This window comes from Scatophagus argus, chromosome 9, assembly GCF_020382885.2.
Source record: "Scatophagus argus isolate fScaArg1 chromosome 9, fScaArg1.pri, whole genome shotgun sequence".
Taxonomy (NCBI): domain Eukaryota; kingdom Metazoa; phylum Chordata; class Actinopteri; family Scatophagidae; genus Scatophagus; species Scatophagus argus.
The window spans coordinates 15,385,380-15,401,199 of record NC_058501.1 but is presented as its reverse complement, the minus strand read 5'-3'; the positions used below and the strand labels follow the sequence as shown (position 1 = coordinate 15,401,199).

The window sequence follows — 15,820 nt, the reverse complement described above, 5'->3', positions numbered from 1 at the left end:
AGGGCACGTTGTTCCTATCGGATTTAGAAACAAGGCAAATGGATTCAATAAGATAAATCAAGAGCAATATGGAAAGCCCTGCACACCATCTGTATGCGAGACTCCTCTCAAAATAGCAACATGACAATAGGAAAACATGACACAGACTGATGTTTTATTCAACAGCGCAGAGAGCCATTACTTTAGACCAAGACTCACATGTATAAACAAATAGCACACACACACACACTGCCTTCACAATCTCATTCTGCAAATATTCACATGGAGACTTGATAAAAATATCTGTGCTATGGTTTCCAAATATGTGTGTGTGTGAGGGGGGGGGGGCAATCTGAGGTATGAAAATCTGGCACCATCAGTAACAGGTGACACGAAGAGACTGGCTACATCAGGCGCGAGAGTTTCGTTCCTCTTCTTCATTCTCCAGGAGGTAGGCTGGCTTGTATCGCGTCACCCCCCTCCCGTCCACCACCTGCAGGGCCGCGTTTCGACAGGTGTTGTCCATGCTCCCCAGTGAAGTGTACCTGCAGGCCGACAGAGAAGTTTCAAACCACTGCACTTGATTTTACCCAAACCTGAAAAAACGGAACATAAGGAACGTGGAAGAGCGCATGTATTCTTACCCCTTATCATACAGGATACAGTAGGGCACGTATAATGTCCTCAGGAATGACCAGATGTCATGATATGTCCAGTCCTGTGGAGTATTAGAAGACATCAAATTGAATTGCTTTGTGACTGATTCATCGTAAGTTCAGTTTAGGCTAGAAGTATTTTCCACTTCTAAACACGTCAACACATTTAAAATAAAGCAGGTGACCTTTCTGTTTCTGCTTGTGCATCTATGTGTCAGTAAACAGACAAAAGACTGACAGCATCAAAGGCTGCTGTCGACAAAAAAAAAATGGATTATGTTCATATAAACATGCACAGAGTAACTGAATCCAACACAACAGACTTTGAGAGTGTGTCACAGAGGTGTGGACTCGCATCACTAATTTCTTTCAGGGTCATACTGGAAATGATTGTATTGTGCGGCTGTGTCTGCTATTTGTGTGTGAGAGGGGCAAAATATTCTTCTTATCATTTAAAGCTCCAGAAATGCGGTACTCCTGCAGGACTGTTGACGTGCATTAAACTGTGCAGACGTTATGAGATTTTTGTTCACACCCCTGTAGATACGCACTCTGAAACTTCAGTGGAGATGACAAATAACATTAAGTGTAACAAGGGGAAATTGCCTGGCTGGAGCAGTGAAAACAGATTTGTTTTACCAGTCAAATATCTGTTTCTCCCGCAGCAATATACACTGTAAATTAAAGACTGAAACTGAAAGACTGCTTGGTTGTTATTTTTTTTTATAATTAGTGCCTGCAGGTGTTCTCAAGATTAAAAAAAAAAAAAAATCAAGTGAGGTAAACCTTGATGTACTGCTCTTAAGTCTGAATTAGCTGACTGTTGATTTTGAGCTTATTCTTTTACTCCTGCTCTTACATGATAGTACTTTGTAACCAGAAGTAAGGACATAATACATAATACAACAAAAGTGAAATACCAAAACATAATGAAACAGCATATCTGTGTCCTGTGTGTGTGTGTGTGTGTGTGTGTGTGTGTGTGTGTGTGTCTCACGAGTAATGGGTTGACTCTCATGTAGTCTGGCCAGCCAGGGTCAGTGGGACACATGGGGGTGAGTATGTGTGAGTACGGGTCAGTCCTCCTCGTCCCCATCAGCACGGCTTTCAGCTCCGGCCTCCTCTCCTGCACCTCGCTCAGCGCCTGCCGTATGCTGCCCTCCACGGAGAACAGGTCCAGGTCATATCTATGGGACACACGTTGCCAAATAATGAATCGCCATACCGTAACATAGAGGACTGGGGCACTTTTTTGACAAAAGAAGCTTAATACACAACTATTTAGACTGTTAACATCTGTTGAGTATTAAAATACATAAAATAATAAAAAGAATTGTATGAGCTGAAATGTTTTTATTAATACTATGCAATAGGCCATGGTGAAGCTTTACCTTTTTATCGTGTCCTGAAGGAATCTCTCCATTTCTGGGAATGGAGAGACAATGCGGATATACAAAGCTTTCACCTTGTCTTTACCTTCTGGATATCGCCTGCAAGTGGCAGGAGGGAGAGAAAAAGAGAGAGAATTGGGGTAAAAAGAAAACAAACAAAAAAAATTAACATAAATAAGTTTCTGTTTTTCCACATCATCATCTCTCACTGCCCATTTACAGGTCAAGAAAAGTCCAAACAGCAGTCTGTCTTTTCAAGAGTTTTTTTTTCTAGTTGTTGCTGAACTCATTGGCTTCTTCACTTCTGACTGTGACACCCAGCTGTGCAGAAGTTGTATCATTACGTTTTTAATTTGAATCTTCCTTTCATCTTTTCTCCCTCTCAGGTCATTTGTTTTGTCCTGATTAAATCACTCCAACCCCAGAATGTTCTAATTGCCTCATCTCGTCTTCTCCCCTCCTGCTACCGTTTCAGTGCAGCATAGTAGAGATGCAGCAGAGCCGTGCAGTCTTTGCCCCCATTGAAGCCGACACAGACTTCTTCCATTGAATACTGATCCAGTGCAGCTTCGACCGTTTTCAGTGCAGACATAACTTTCTCACCCAATGGTGTGCCTGTGGGAAAAATGAAATCAACAGCAAGATGACGTTTTATAGTGAATGTAGTTAAATTTTGTTAGCTGTAATGTAACTTATCCCTCATTTGCATGTCAAATTCCGAGTAAAATATCCGCTCGCTCTTTGTCTTATTTTACTGATGCTTGATTCTTTCCTCTGCTCAGTCTCATACCAGTTATATCCTGTTTTATAATCCACTACAATTTTCCAGTAATAATTACTTTAATCTTTTTGCTTCCTTTATTGGTCCCAATGCCTGTGTAAAATGGAGTTCTCTGCAATATACACTTTATATTAAGTTGACACAGTTTAACTATCATCTTCCACCACCCTCTGTTTCCCCCTCACCACTATTGGCCAGTGTGTACACCTCAGCGGTGGCAATGGACACCGGGTCAGTCACTAAAGGCACCACACTGCCTTTGGGCAGCTCATCTAGTAGCTGTGCCCGGGCTCTGTCCACCTCCTCCTGGCTGTCTGAGTCCAGGACCAGCCTGACTCTGTGATAGTTGCTCAGCCAGTTGGGGTAGGAGCCCAGAGCCACCTTCCGGCTCCAACTTGCTTGCAGTTTGGTCAGCACAGGGGCAATCTCTGCTTCATCTGCATCCACAAACACCTAATGTAAAAATGTCTCGTTAGCTCGCTTATGCTGTCAAAACAAAAGTATTCAGATGGATTCAGAAATGACAGGTATGTTCATGGTTTTACCTCGCGAGAGTGAAATGTGGTCCCAGAGCCAGCAAAGAGGTGCTCCAGGCCATTGAAGGCCCTCTCCATCAGAGAAGGGATTCCAGGAAAGATAAACACATTGTGCACACTGACCTGGGAAAACAAGGTGACTTTTAATGAAGGCATATATTAGCCTGACAGTCAGTGTTTGTTCTATATGTACTCACACACACACACACGTGTTTCTGTTTCTGGTACAACAACGAATACCTCTAATAGCACATATTTTAAAGATAGTTAACCTCTTGAAACTAAATTTATTGTCCTTTGTATTTCTACAGTTTTCAGCCCGTCAAATAGTCTTCTGTCTATAAACGCATATTGCTATCAACTTCATATGGTGCACATTTCTTATTTTTAAGTCACCTGCTGTATATCTTTTTATTCTACTTAAAACTTGCCCAAAGTGGGAAATTGTTTTTAGTCTGACCTGATTGCTTCAGCATGTCAGGGAAGTTATTGTCTCTTGTGAATTGAGTGTGTTATGGTACAGTCAGTGTCGTGCTTGGGATTGCCTACTATATGAATAAATGGAGTTAACACACACATTATATATCCATATCATTTAATTACTGGCAAAGATCACTAATTATAATTCTAGATACGTATATATTTGCATGTTGTGCATCTTTATTTGAAACTGTTTAGCATAAATATAATCATAAGGTGCTCTGATGCTAACAATACAGCTCAGTGAGATATTCATTAAAGGTGGCAAGAGCAATTCTGGAGAGAGAGAGAGAGAGAGAGAGAGAGAGAGAGAGAGAGAGAGAGAGAGAGAGATGATTCACGAGGTTTCATTCCCAAGTCACTGTGGAAAGAGGCTCAACAATAAACAACAGTGGCTGGAACCAAACCACCAAATCAAAGCATCGGCATTTCACAACCTGGGAATGAGACTCAGTGATCGACTATCTTTCTCCAGAATGGCTCACCCCACTTTTAAGGAAAAATACCAACAAGTAATGTTTGAATTTCAGCATATTGCAACACAAATATTTTCAGTCATCTTTTCTGTAAATGTTCAATATCATTATTTTGCCTGCTGGGAGAAGCTGCTTTTCACTCTTGCAGTTAGCAGTTAATGTTGCAATATGTCTTCTAAAATGACCCCTGAACAAAATGGAACAGACAGAACACTGTGTGACTTTATGTGAACATCTTCCTGAAAGGTGTGTCACCTAAATAACTTTTATTTGCCTCCAAAATGCCTACTGAAAAGATAAAAGAAAGCACAGCAAATATTTGGGACTTCAATTTTAACAAAGAGTGTAGAAAGTGAGTGAGTAGGTAGAGGGTACCAATCCTATGTGGCATTTAGAAACTACAGCTTGATGAAAGGATCAAGCTAACCCCTCTGCCACATCCTGTGTTCACTCACCAGTGGATAGCGAAGCCGTTGTCCAGTCTGAGGGTCAGTTCCATAGTTGAGTTTGGCTGAGCGAGGCACCATTGCCAGCTTCATCGCAGCACTGTTCTTATCCACCACCCCAAAAAATTCCTCAACCAACTGTGTGAGCTCAGGGTGGGGATATAACTCCTCCTGGAACGCTATGGCGATGCTCTCAAAGGTGACATCATCATGGGTAGGTCCTATGCCACCAGAGGTGATGAGGTGTGTATACTGAGGTGAAAGGAGGGCTACTTCCTTGGCAATGACCTCCTGCATATCTGGTATGACTGTTATGCGCTGCACAGACACTCCAAGCTTCCTTAGAGCTCGTGTCAGAAAGGTGCTGTTGGTGTCCTCTGTGTGACCCTGGGAGACAAAGGACGAGAGGAGATTTAACAATGACTCCAAAATCCTGCTGAATGAAATTTCAGTGACTCCTAGTGAGCATGTTTTGAAGGTGAGACATGACATTGGACAAAACCAAAGGCTTCATGTTTAAATCATGAATATGTCAAGTCGAGAAATAATGGTGAACCTGTCATTTTAAACTCTAACACTGCTGTTGCATCAAATAACCATCACTGGGTTTTCCTGAGGGTATGAAGTGCATATCTTGAACTGAAAAGGGGTACAGTGAGCTGAAGCATACTGATGAATAATGTTATCATGTCATATCATATAGATATTAGAAAATTGAGCAGCTATTTTGAGTTTCTCAAATCCAAAAGGAGTTTTTTGTTCAAGGATTCTCAGTAGCCTGTGATACTGTGAATCACACAAATGAAACCTAAAAGGGGCACAAACCACAAGTATCTATCGTCACTAAATCACCTTGAGTATCTCATCTCCAATGATGAGAATGGCTGCAGTGGGAGCTTCCCCGTTGGCTGCAGAGGACGGACTGGAGACGTGGTGGTCTGTAGACATGCTTGCTTCACAGAATTGAGCCGCCAGTCTCCTCACACGCACCCCTGCTCTATTCAGCATGGGAAAAGCAAGGCTAGAAGGCAAAAGAAAAATGCTTACAACACTCTCCACCAAGCACTGGTACTTTCTGGTACCTGCAATTTTCTGCAATTTCCCCTATGTGGGACAAATAAAGGTTTTCTTATTCTTATTCTGCACATTACATTTTCTTCTCAAATATAAATTGGGACATCTGTGAACTAAAAATGTCTGTTCAGGTACCAATAGTGGACAAAGCCACAAATTTTGCTGGTCAATAGCAACTCTATTAGATTATAAAGTAAAATGCATCTTAGTTTATTTTTAGTGTGATCACAATATTCTTATGGTGATCTATTATGCCTGTGTGAATATGTAAAGTTCCCTTTGAATCTTACGTCAACATGAAGAATCCATGTGGAGCATCCAGAGTGTTTCATTACCATTCAGGACCTCATCTTCTATCAGGAAATGTCCTGCATTTTGAAAGGGACACATGAAGGAGCAGATTAGAAAAAAAAAATAGAGTGGAGATGAGGGAGAAATCGTGACGAATAGGGAATCAAGTAACTAACATATGTTTTTCCTTGGAGTTGAAGTTGAATAGCGCAAGTTGAAACAGGCTGACATATTGTACTTGTATAACTACAATTCATTTATCACTGCGGGAAAAAAGTCAAACATTTGCTTAGTGATTCATAGCCCTCAATAACATTGATGATAAAACTTCATATTAGACATCCAAGCTATTGTCTAACGTTACATGTTGCTTGAAAAGCAGATGGGAGGAACCGACATGCAGTGAAGATGTCAAGTTATTCGAGAAGCCGAGAGGGTCAGAAAAAGCTTCAGAGATTCAATGGACACCTGCCAGCTGGCGAGAGCCATTCAGTCTACATCCTTTGGTTGTAGCTGCCTCAGTGTCTGTCACCGTTTAGTCTTTACAAAGTGTGTATTCTATGGAAAGGACTGTTGAGCGTTAATGTTAACCACAGGAACATGCTATTCTCTTCACTTGACTGCAGTTTCTAAATTGCATAACACGGTAGCGTTAAGATAATGTTAACCGACCTGACGTAATCGTTAAATAACCCTCATGGACATTAATTTTCCACGGTAAAAAAAAAAACACAAATAAAATAAAATAAACAAAAAACAAAACCTGCAAACGATTATAACGGAGGTCAAAAGTACCAGGTACTTCTTTAACGAACCTTAGCTACGTTAAATGCCTCGTTCAAAGTCTCCTCGCTGGGCTAACTTACTTAACGTTTAGCCATTGGTGGGGGTACTAAGGACAAGCAAGCATTAGCAGTCAAGTGCACTTAACATAGCGGTTCATATTATGTTATACTGCTATCCAAGGCCACTCACGGTTTAGAAACACACAACAACGACAGTGGAAACCAAACTCATCAAATCCGAGGCAACTTACTACTGAGCACCATATGTCCTCGAATGCGACCGTTTGCGGCTATACGTCATTCAAACTACACGTCGCTAGTCTTCCAATCACGAATAAGAAATGGTTTCCGGAGTAGTCCGAGAGCCAATCAAAATTGAGAAGGTGGGTCTTACCAGTCACGGAAGTAACTGTGCTAAAATCACGGAGACGTTGTGGAAAAATGTATGTCGTTTGGCCAAAGTAGTCGTAGTTATCTAAATGAATAGTACCCACATTTCATCTGTCGGCGAGATGACGCTTTGCACCATCTACCCAGATAGCATGTGAACAGCTCCCAAGACACGACTTCTTTTCTTTAGCCCAAATCAGAAGATATACTGAGATTACTGTAACTCGTCTGCCCCTGCTGGCTGGAGGAGTTGATAAACCGACGGTTGACCCCAAAGTACTGCTGTCCCAACTGTCTGCTGCTGCTAGTTTTGTTGCCTATGGATGGCGCACAAGCAGTTGTGTTATAGTGAAACAAAGTGGAAGGTGAATCGCTTACCTTCCACATTATTTTATTTGTTTGAGAGATATATTGATAGTTTTAGTTAGATGTACAGTTATATGTATATTTACAGAATGATAAGGTAAGGGAGTGGTATTAATTATGCATGTACACAATGTCCACTCATCCAGTACACATAAAAAAAAAAATCCATTCAGGCAATCATATAATATTTAACTATCGGGGCATTTAGGTTTAAGTTTCTTTCCACCATCACAGTGTTCTTAGCCATTTTAAAGTCAGCATCTAGACAGTGATATCCATCAAAACTGTGCTGATGGCAATCAGGGGACAAGCCCATGACGAGAAACCACATGGTTTGAGGAGTGGAGGACTACAGTTATATGTCAGTTTCCATTTTGTTGTGGACAAATAATTCTGTTATTCATTTTGTCTACTTCATTTATATCAGTGCAGGTAGGCTAAACAACAGAAGCACCTTCAGCTGCACCAAGTTAAACTACATCCTCCAACATGATCATACACTCGAATAAACACCTCATTAAAACAGGCTCACAAAAAACTGGACGTTAGATTACATTACAAGGTCATGTTACATTATAACCTCCATGAAGTTAGTATGATACTTGTTTTTGGAGGATTGTTGTCCTAGACTGCATAGGGTTTTATACTCGGTGCACTTAATAAAGTGGGAACTGAGTGTATACTTCTGAATGTTTTACAAATAGCCCAATAATTGAAAATGTAAATTTCTATGGTATGAATAATATGAATTTTCCCAGTGCGGGGCTAATAAAGCCCTATCTTATCTTAATTAAATAACAACACATCAATATGTAAGCCTTCTATGTACACACAATAACACTATTAAAAACTACAGCGCTGCTATACGAGATTAAACAAAGATAATGTTAGAAGTAGATATTAAGGCGATGGAATTACGTCATGATATTTCTCTTGGTTCTGTGGTGACAAAAGGATAAAAACATGTTGTACGTATGCGGTCGGTATTAACATACAGTCACGCGTACGTGTTAATGTTTTTGGCTTGCCGTGAGGGATTTCTGCTTTTGCGCAATCTGTACTGAACGGGCCAGGTGCAAAATGGGGCCAAAAACACGTACAGCACACACACACACACACACACACACACACACACACACACACACACACACACACACACACACACACACACACACAGGACAGGATCTGCGGCCAGATGACGTTGCCATTTGTTCGCGGAAGTGGCTTCTGTCGTGGCCGAGGAGGAGAGAGACTGGGAGGGGGGGTGCAGAGGCAGGGGGAGGAGGAAGGGAAGGAAAGGGGGTAGGAAATAAGAAGTTCAGACTCATCTCTTATGAAGTTAAACAAAACTCTGCGGCGCCTGTCGGACAAAACCGTCGACCTTTAGTCCTGTTAGATGAAATTAAGCTGAAGTTTGCGCAGCAACAGTTTGGTGGGCAGGAGGGGCAGCTGCTCGGAGGGAAAGGGAGGAAGAGAGCTGGTAAGTTGCTCGTTAAAGTTGACCACACTTTTTTTGGGGGGGGGGGCATGGTTTTGGATTCTGTGCGTACTGTGCGCCAGTTGTTGTACATACGAGAAGTTTGAGGAAATGGTACTCACTATGTCGGTCGTGCCCACACTGAAGAATTGTTCCGCCTGTGTGAGTTCGTACGCTTGTGTTACATTAAGACAACTCCTTGTCTTGTAGCCTGTCGGGCTACTGTAAAAATGTAGCTCATGATCAGGCTGTGGGGTGTGCACACATTAGCTGTTAAAACTTGCCTTCGTCCTCGCTCTGACAGGCGACTTTTCACGTTTTGGCATTCGAGCTTAAAGTCTCAGTGGCTGCCAGTCGAGCAACATTGCGGAGTTGCAGTCACAAAATGCCCCAGTTTAAAATAGGCGGTGATGAAAAGTCAACTGAGTGGCCCCAAGCGTGTGCCTCTTCCAGTAAATGAATAGAGAATAGGTCATTAAAATGCCTTTTGGTTATCTATTATACACGACAGGGTTCTCAAATTGAGTTAGAACTCAAGTAATCAAATAATTAATTGATGAGTCAACAGGCAGAAAATTAATAAGCAAATATTTTGAGAGTGAATAACCTGTCTGAGTAATTTTCCATGCAAAAAACTGTCATTTTCCGCTTCCATCTTTTCTGATGTATATGTTTTCTGATTTTCTTTGTGGTTTTGTTGTTGTGTATGATAATACATTCAACATCTTTGCATGCCCTGGTCTGGCAAAACAAGCCATTTAAGTATGTCACCTTTGAGAAATTCTGATTCTTCTTTATTCTGATGATTTATAGATCAGAAGGTCATTGGCAATAAATGGCACATTGACCGATAATGTAAATCATTAGTTGCAGGCCTACACTAAAATCTATGAAGGAAAGGGTCCTGGTAGTGTCAAGCCAAATTTCTTCTGGTCAGTGAGATAAGCTACAGTACACACACACACACATACACACACACAAACACAAACACACATAAATCTGTACACAGTCACATGGTAAACTTCCAGTGATGCACCACTGCTGCTTCTGTGTTGAGCATATCCATGGAGACCGATCAGCAAAACTCACCTCAGATATGTTGAAATGGGGTCACGGTGACAGAGTTCACCGCGAATGAGTGAAGGACGGACAGACGATTATGGAAACGGACTCAAGGTTATGTGGGCTGATTGAGGCGACTGAGAGCAAGTGGACTCGGCGGTCTTATCAGGGTCAGCCACACCACTCAGACCAGCAGCCCCTGACATGATATTATATGGTGGAAGTTATCTCTGTTGATGAAATGTTGGGGCAGAGAAGGTCCAATCAAGAACTGATCCAGGCAAAGTCCAGGAGCCCAACACGCACACACACACACACACACACACACATACAATGACGAAAACAACACAAATGGCCGGACAGCCCGATACACCATCTGTCAGTCAAAGCGGACCATCTCAGCCACTCTATCACAGCATTGGCACAATCCAAAATCCACTTGATTAAAATTGGATCTGTCCAATTCTGCTCAAACCGTATCAGTCACCAGTGAAAGCTCTAGGCATGATTGACGGCATTGCGTGACACCTGTTACTGTTACAGCTTCACTCTGACAGGTGGCAGATGTGTGTGTGTGTGTGTGTCTGTAGGTGAGTGTATGGCATAGACACACACACAGTCATCGCAGAAACAAGCTTTGATTTTTTAATTTTTTTTGTAAGTAGTGAATGTCCGTGCCGATATTAGCCTTGAATTAATCTTGTGATACTTGAAACTTGGCTATGGATAAAACACAGTGGCAGGGCACTAAGCTGCTTCACACACATCGAGACTGTTGACAGGACATTATGTGTGGGTGAGCGTGTGTTTGTCTGTGCCTTTGTCTGATGTGTACTATATCTGTCTGTCTGCCGGCGTAGGGGTACGTTTGCGTGTGTGCTTGTGTCTGGTGTGTGTGCATGTGAGTTTGTTCTGGAAACAAACTGTGGGAGTTTGTTTTCGAAGTCGTAGCATGTGGTCGTCCGTCTTAACCACCACACAATGAGACCGACCCTCTGTTGCGTTTTCCCCCTGCACCACTTAGTCGAGTGCAACATGCACTCGACATGGGACCAGCAGCTTGATCAAAACCCTGTCCCTGTGTGATGCTCAGAATGAGAAGCGAGAGTCGCTTTTTATTTATTTATTTATTTATTTTTGGTGTGTGTTATGCAACCATGATTGTGATAAAGGCTTTGACATGTATAGTATATCAGTACGATTCTTTTGCTTCATGTGCTTTGAGTTGAGAAACATCTCATGTCTTTATGTGGTCGATCCATTTTCATGCAGAAAAGCTGAGATTTCATTTTTAGAAGCCACTTCATTTTTGCAGATCATGACTCATGTCTGGCCTGCGTGCTAATTTATTGGTTTTGAGACTGAAGTCAGTTCTCTGTCGAGGTCACTGTAGGGTTAAGTTGATATCAAATCTGGTGGAGTTACTCTTTTCCTGGTCTGTTCCTGGCAGAGCTATGATCACTGTTTTATACAGTGAATTGTTGCCTATGCCGATTTCAGAAAGTCATAAATCATCACACTCATGACATTGAAGTATTTAAATGCTAAGCAAATATTGAGTCACATAACACTTTTCAGGTGCAGAAAGCATTTTGTTTGAATTTTGTAGATGGAACTGGACTTAAAACAATAAAAAGCAATGATTAAACCAACTGTGTTATTTGAGCAGCTGAAAAAAAACAGGAACGCAGAGACCTACTGTGTTCAAATACAAATAAACGGCAAGATGGGCTTGAATTAGATGACACAATCGAAACTGTTTTAATTTAGATTATGTTATTGTGTTTGCAGACCAACATTTCTAAAGTTATTTTTGCTGTATATTTTTAGTTTCCATTCAGGTGGGTTAGTGTTCACCTCAGCCTAATAAGAGAAGCCTTGTTAAGAGTTAATGTGAAAATAAGAGTAGGATTTGGTAACATATGACATTTTTTATGCTGGTGTCAATCTGATAGGTGTTGAGGCATGTAATCACAAAGGCAAGTCTTTGAACTCCTTGACTTGAAAATGTGAATGTGTCCTGGTATTGCTATCTGTACCCAAACGGTACCTTTTAAGGTAATTTCATTTTCTGTTCATAAAACAATTCAGACTTCTTTAACATAGCAACTTGTAATGTTTGAAGTAAGAGAATTGGCAAAGTTATGACTGGGATCAAGAGGTATCTAATTAGAAAGTATGCAAACAAAACCTGACAAAGCTTTCCATGATAACTTCAGTGCGGGCACATTTGAGTTTCCTCTCAGTTTAAAAGTCTGACAGGGAACTTAGGTGAAGAAATAACGTTTTCTATGTACACAAAAACCCAAAAACGTTATACCAAGGGGGAAGTTGTAAGTAGAGAGAGTGGCAGCAGGAAGGGAATGATGGAACGAGATAGAGATGTGGGTGTGAGGTTAGGGGAGGTGGTGGTGCTGGTGGTGGGTGGTGGTGGTGGTGGTGGTGGGGGGGGGGTTGACACAACCCAAAATAGCCAACTCACATGTTTGCTGTGTGCGTGGTGAGCTATGAAGCCAGCAGAATGGCCTCCTGCTGAATGCCTGGCTAATCTAATGTTGACATCTCGCCCCTCATTTTTGAAAATTTGATTGCCATTTCGCTGTCTGTATGTACATGTGTGCGTGCGTCTTTTCCAATCAGAGAGGTTTTTCCCTTCTCGTTTACACTCCGTCCCTCTGTTCTTCTGCGCTCATCATCTTCATCATTGTCTCTCTTGTCTTCGTTATCTGAACTGATGTTAGACAGCGTCTCAGGCTGGCAGTAGTCCAGTAGGGAAAAGGTCAGTGACTTGGCCCGTTTACTCATCTAGGCTTTTTTCTTGTTTTGTTTTTTTTTTTTTATTTTGGCCGAGTGTTCGAATGTACGTAAGGGGTTGAGGAGTGACGCAGGTCAAATCAGATTACGCACGCACACACACTCAAACACACACACAGTATAAGAGCTTCCAGCAGATGTGGCCCTGCAGCATGTGCATTAGATCCAGAGCTCAGTCTCAGTCCGTCTCTGACTACTTCATCTAATAAGTACTGACTAGCTACAGTCTCCACAGACAGTTATTCCATCTACTTCATCCATAGAAACAAAAACACAACACGCAAACTCATGTCAGGCAAGCCGAGACACAAACAACCTACACATGCTGTCCTTTCAGTTAATTCCTTTCATTCCACAGAGTGTGTTGCAGCATGCACACTGGATTATTGCCTTTCTGCTATCACTCTTGCTCTCCTTTCGCCTCGCTTTCTGTTACTTTCTCTGACTCAGTCTCGCTCTGTCTCTATCTTATGTCATTTTTGTTTCTCTATGTGCTTAATCAACTGCATTGTTTACATCAAGGAGGTCCCATGACCGTCTCCACAGCTGTTCCTGGGAGCAAAGCATGCAGGGAGTCAAGTAGCTGCAAGGACAGCATTGGGAATGAGCTGTGATTGGCTTCTTGTGTTTGTGTCTCTGTGCGTACAGTGTGCTGATGTGCACTTTGGTGTTTTTAGGGTTACAGACCCACAGGCATCCTGTGTTGGCCGATGGAATATATGGTAAGACATTCAAATGATGCAACCAGCTAATCCAACACACACCGTGACACAGTTGCAAAGGGTTTGATTCTTCACACCACAATGTAGTGCCAAAAAAACCCAAATGTCAAAACCCAAATATCTAACGTGAAAATCAGATGTTGTAATTTTATTTAGAGAATGATGTGAGGATGAGGATAGATTTAAGTCAGAAAATCCTCTTGGAAGTAATCATTTGACCTGCTCGTCTTCAGAAGGGTTGAATATTGGCCTTGTAGTTAATGAACTGTTTTAAAGTTAGGGCTGCATGATTATAGCAAACTTCTGTAGATTAGTCTTTTATACTGTGATCATAGCTCTTGTTATTAGGGGTGTAATATTTTACAAAATTGGAACTTTGATTAATTTTCAATATACGAAGAGGTATGCCCTAATTTTTAATTTTTAACAGTTTTTTTTTCTGTAACCGTAAATAATTGGAAATGAAAAAGTTCAGTCATGTCTGACCCATTTAGATTAGTGTTTCAGCAGTGACCCCAGCAGAAAAAAAGCGGCATTATTGAACAGATTTTTATCAAAGCACACTCTTATTATCTTATTACTTACTTTAACGTTATATTTTTGCATCCCTACCAATGATTGGAGATAACATGTTATTTTTAACACACGTGGCATCTTAAATCATTTAAAGGTTTTCTCCAGCAGCAATCTCAAAGTCAGCACATATGCATGTCTATTCTTGTGAAACTGGAAACTAAAGCCACAGTGTGTAACCATGCATGAGTAACCGTGCAGCCCAGTGTATGTAAATTTATTGTGGTTTGAGTTAATTCACGACACTCGTCATTTTTATTTATTTTTATGTGAATTCAGGATAGCACAAAAAGTGATGTGCTTCCTTAAATATATAAAGAAAGCAGTGTTATCTTTCTATCCACCCTAAACCACAGTGTGTCATGTGTTTCGCTGGTTACATGCAATGGTGCAGGCTATGGATGGAGGGGACTGTCTTTACCAGCCTCTCTCACACCAATCACTTCCTGTCAAATCACCGTGTGGTGTGCGGTAGTTGAATGACACTATTCTGCAGTTCTCTGTTTTTTATCCTTTGTGTCCCCAAGTGCACTGCTCGACTACATCACAGCAGCGCAGTGGTCAAACGTAGTACTGCAGGGACTGTATGTTGGGGTGTCATTTGAGGACTCCTTGTGATCCACTCTGCTTGGTTTCCTGTGCCACCCTATGGGTGGTTTCCTCTGCTTTCCGCAACACTGCCTTCTCATCAGATATGCTTGAATGCCTGGTTCCGTCTGTGGGATTTCAGCTCTCTGTCTGCCTCTACAGAATCACTCAGTTGTTATTGTGCTTGCCTGGTAATAACCTGTCCTTTCCCCCTTGAGAGCTCTAGTCATGTAGTAACATGGGGAATATTTATTATGTGAATGCCAGTCCGCCTCTTTTGTTTTCAATTTGTGCACTTTCATCAAGGTTAAGTGACCTCATGTCACACACTCTGTGCAGCCCTCTGTCTCCATCCTCCCCACCCCCTTTTTCACCCTGTTTCTCAGGTTACCAAACATGAATAAGGGAGGAGCTTTGAATAGCCAACATGGACAACCTTTCTTGTCCACACAGACACACACACACACACACACACACACAAACAGCCCCCCATCTCTATTTTTCCTCTTCCTCCCTTCTTCCACATCTCCATCTCCCCTTGGAGTGTGTGCATTAATGTGCAGGAGCACTGCATCTTGCTGTGCATACACATGTACACTGTTAAATGACTGAGGCTGCAGAGAGGAGATGGGGGGAAGGGGAGGAAACAGGAAGGAGGTAGGATGGGAGGTGGGGAGGGCAGAAGCAGCAGCCGCGAGTGTATGTGTGTGTGACAGCAAGAGAGAGCGATACAGAGAGAGAGAGAGAGAGAGACGGTAAGAGAGAAAATGGGAGGCATCACCCACCCAGACTGGGAGGAGGGGAGGACAGACAGCGTGATCGTCCCTCTAACAGACAGAGGTGGAAGGAAAGTGGGAATGAGAGACAGACTTGAGGGGAGAAGAGGAGCACAATGAAGGAGTGCCATTGTCCATCCTGGCAGTACTGCCTTTT

The 15,820-nt window shown here is 42.0% G+C and overlaps 2 protein-coding genes across 12 annotated transcripts in view; one reads left to right on the top strand and one right to left on the bottom strand.

Annotated features, from left to right (window-relative positions):
- Positions 1-132: 132 nt before the first annotated feature.
- Positions 133-9,282, bottom strand: flad1 (flavin adenine dinucleotide synthetase 1). Of its 9 annotated transcripts, none has more exons than XM_046400099.1 (11): positions 9,251-9,282; positions 6,110-6,187; positions 5,598-5,766; positions 4,755-5,132; positions 3,353-3,466; positions 2,993-3,260; positions 2,494-2,641; positions 2,027-2,125; positions 1,633-1,822; positions 624-697; positions 133-524 (listed from the first exon to the last, which is right to left on the bottom strand). In XM_046400099.1, the coding sequence occupies exons 2-11, from the start codon at positions 6,115-6,117 to the stop codon at positions 389-391; spliced, it is 1,584 nt and encodes a 527-aa protein (XP_046256055.1). In that variant the 5' UTR covers positions 6,118-6,187; positions 9,251-9,282; the 3' UTR covers positions 133-388. The 9 variants fall into 9 exon arrangements, with proteins under 9 accessions (XP_046256055.1, XP_046256049.1, XP_046256054.1 ...); XM_046400093.1 differs by lacking the exon at positions 9,251-9,282 and adding an exon at positions 7,390-7,514; XM_046400098.1 differs by lacking the exon at positions 9,251-9,282 and adding an exon at positions 7,371-7,420.
- shc1 (SHC (Src homology 2 domain containing) transforming protein 1) overlaps positions 8,994-15,820 on the top strand; it is a 21,161-nt gene continuing 14,334 nt past the window's right edge. For 2 of the 3 annotated variants that reach the window (XM_046400089.1, XM_046400087.1), the window contains exon 1: positions 8,994-9,131. Coding sequence is in view for 1 of the 3 variants with exons in the window: in XM_046400088.1 (XP_046256044.1) it covers positions 13,715-13,726 (12 nt within the window). In the remaining 2 variants the exon portion in view is untranslated. Of the gene's footprint in view, positions 9,132-13,681; positions 13,727-15,820 lie in introns of all 3 variants that reach the window. The other variant, XM_046400088.1, reaches the window with a different exon arrangement.

Bases quoted from the DNA above. Each gene is read 5' to 3' on its own strand.
- flad1 (XM_046400099.1), bottom strand. The intron at 5,133-5,597 runs GTGATTTAGTGA...TTTGTCTCCCAG, and splicing joins TTGGAGATGAGATACTCAAG to GGTCACACAGAGGACACCAA. The intron at 698-1,632 runs GTGAGACACACA...AATACTCCACAG, and splicing joins TGAGAGTCAACCCATTACTC to GACTGGACATATCATGACAT.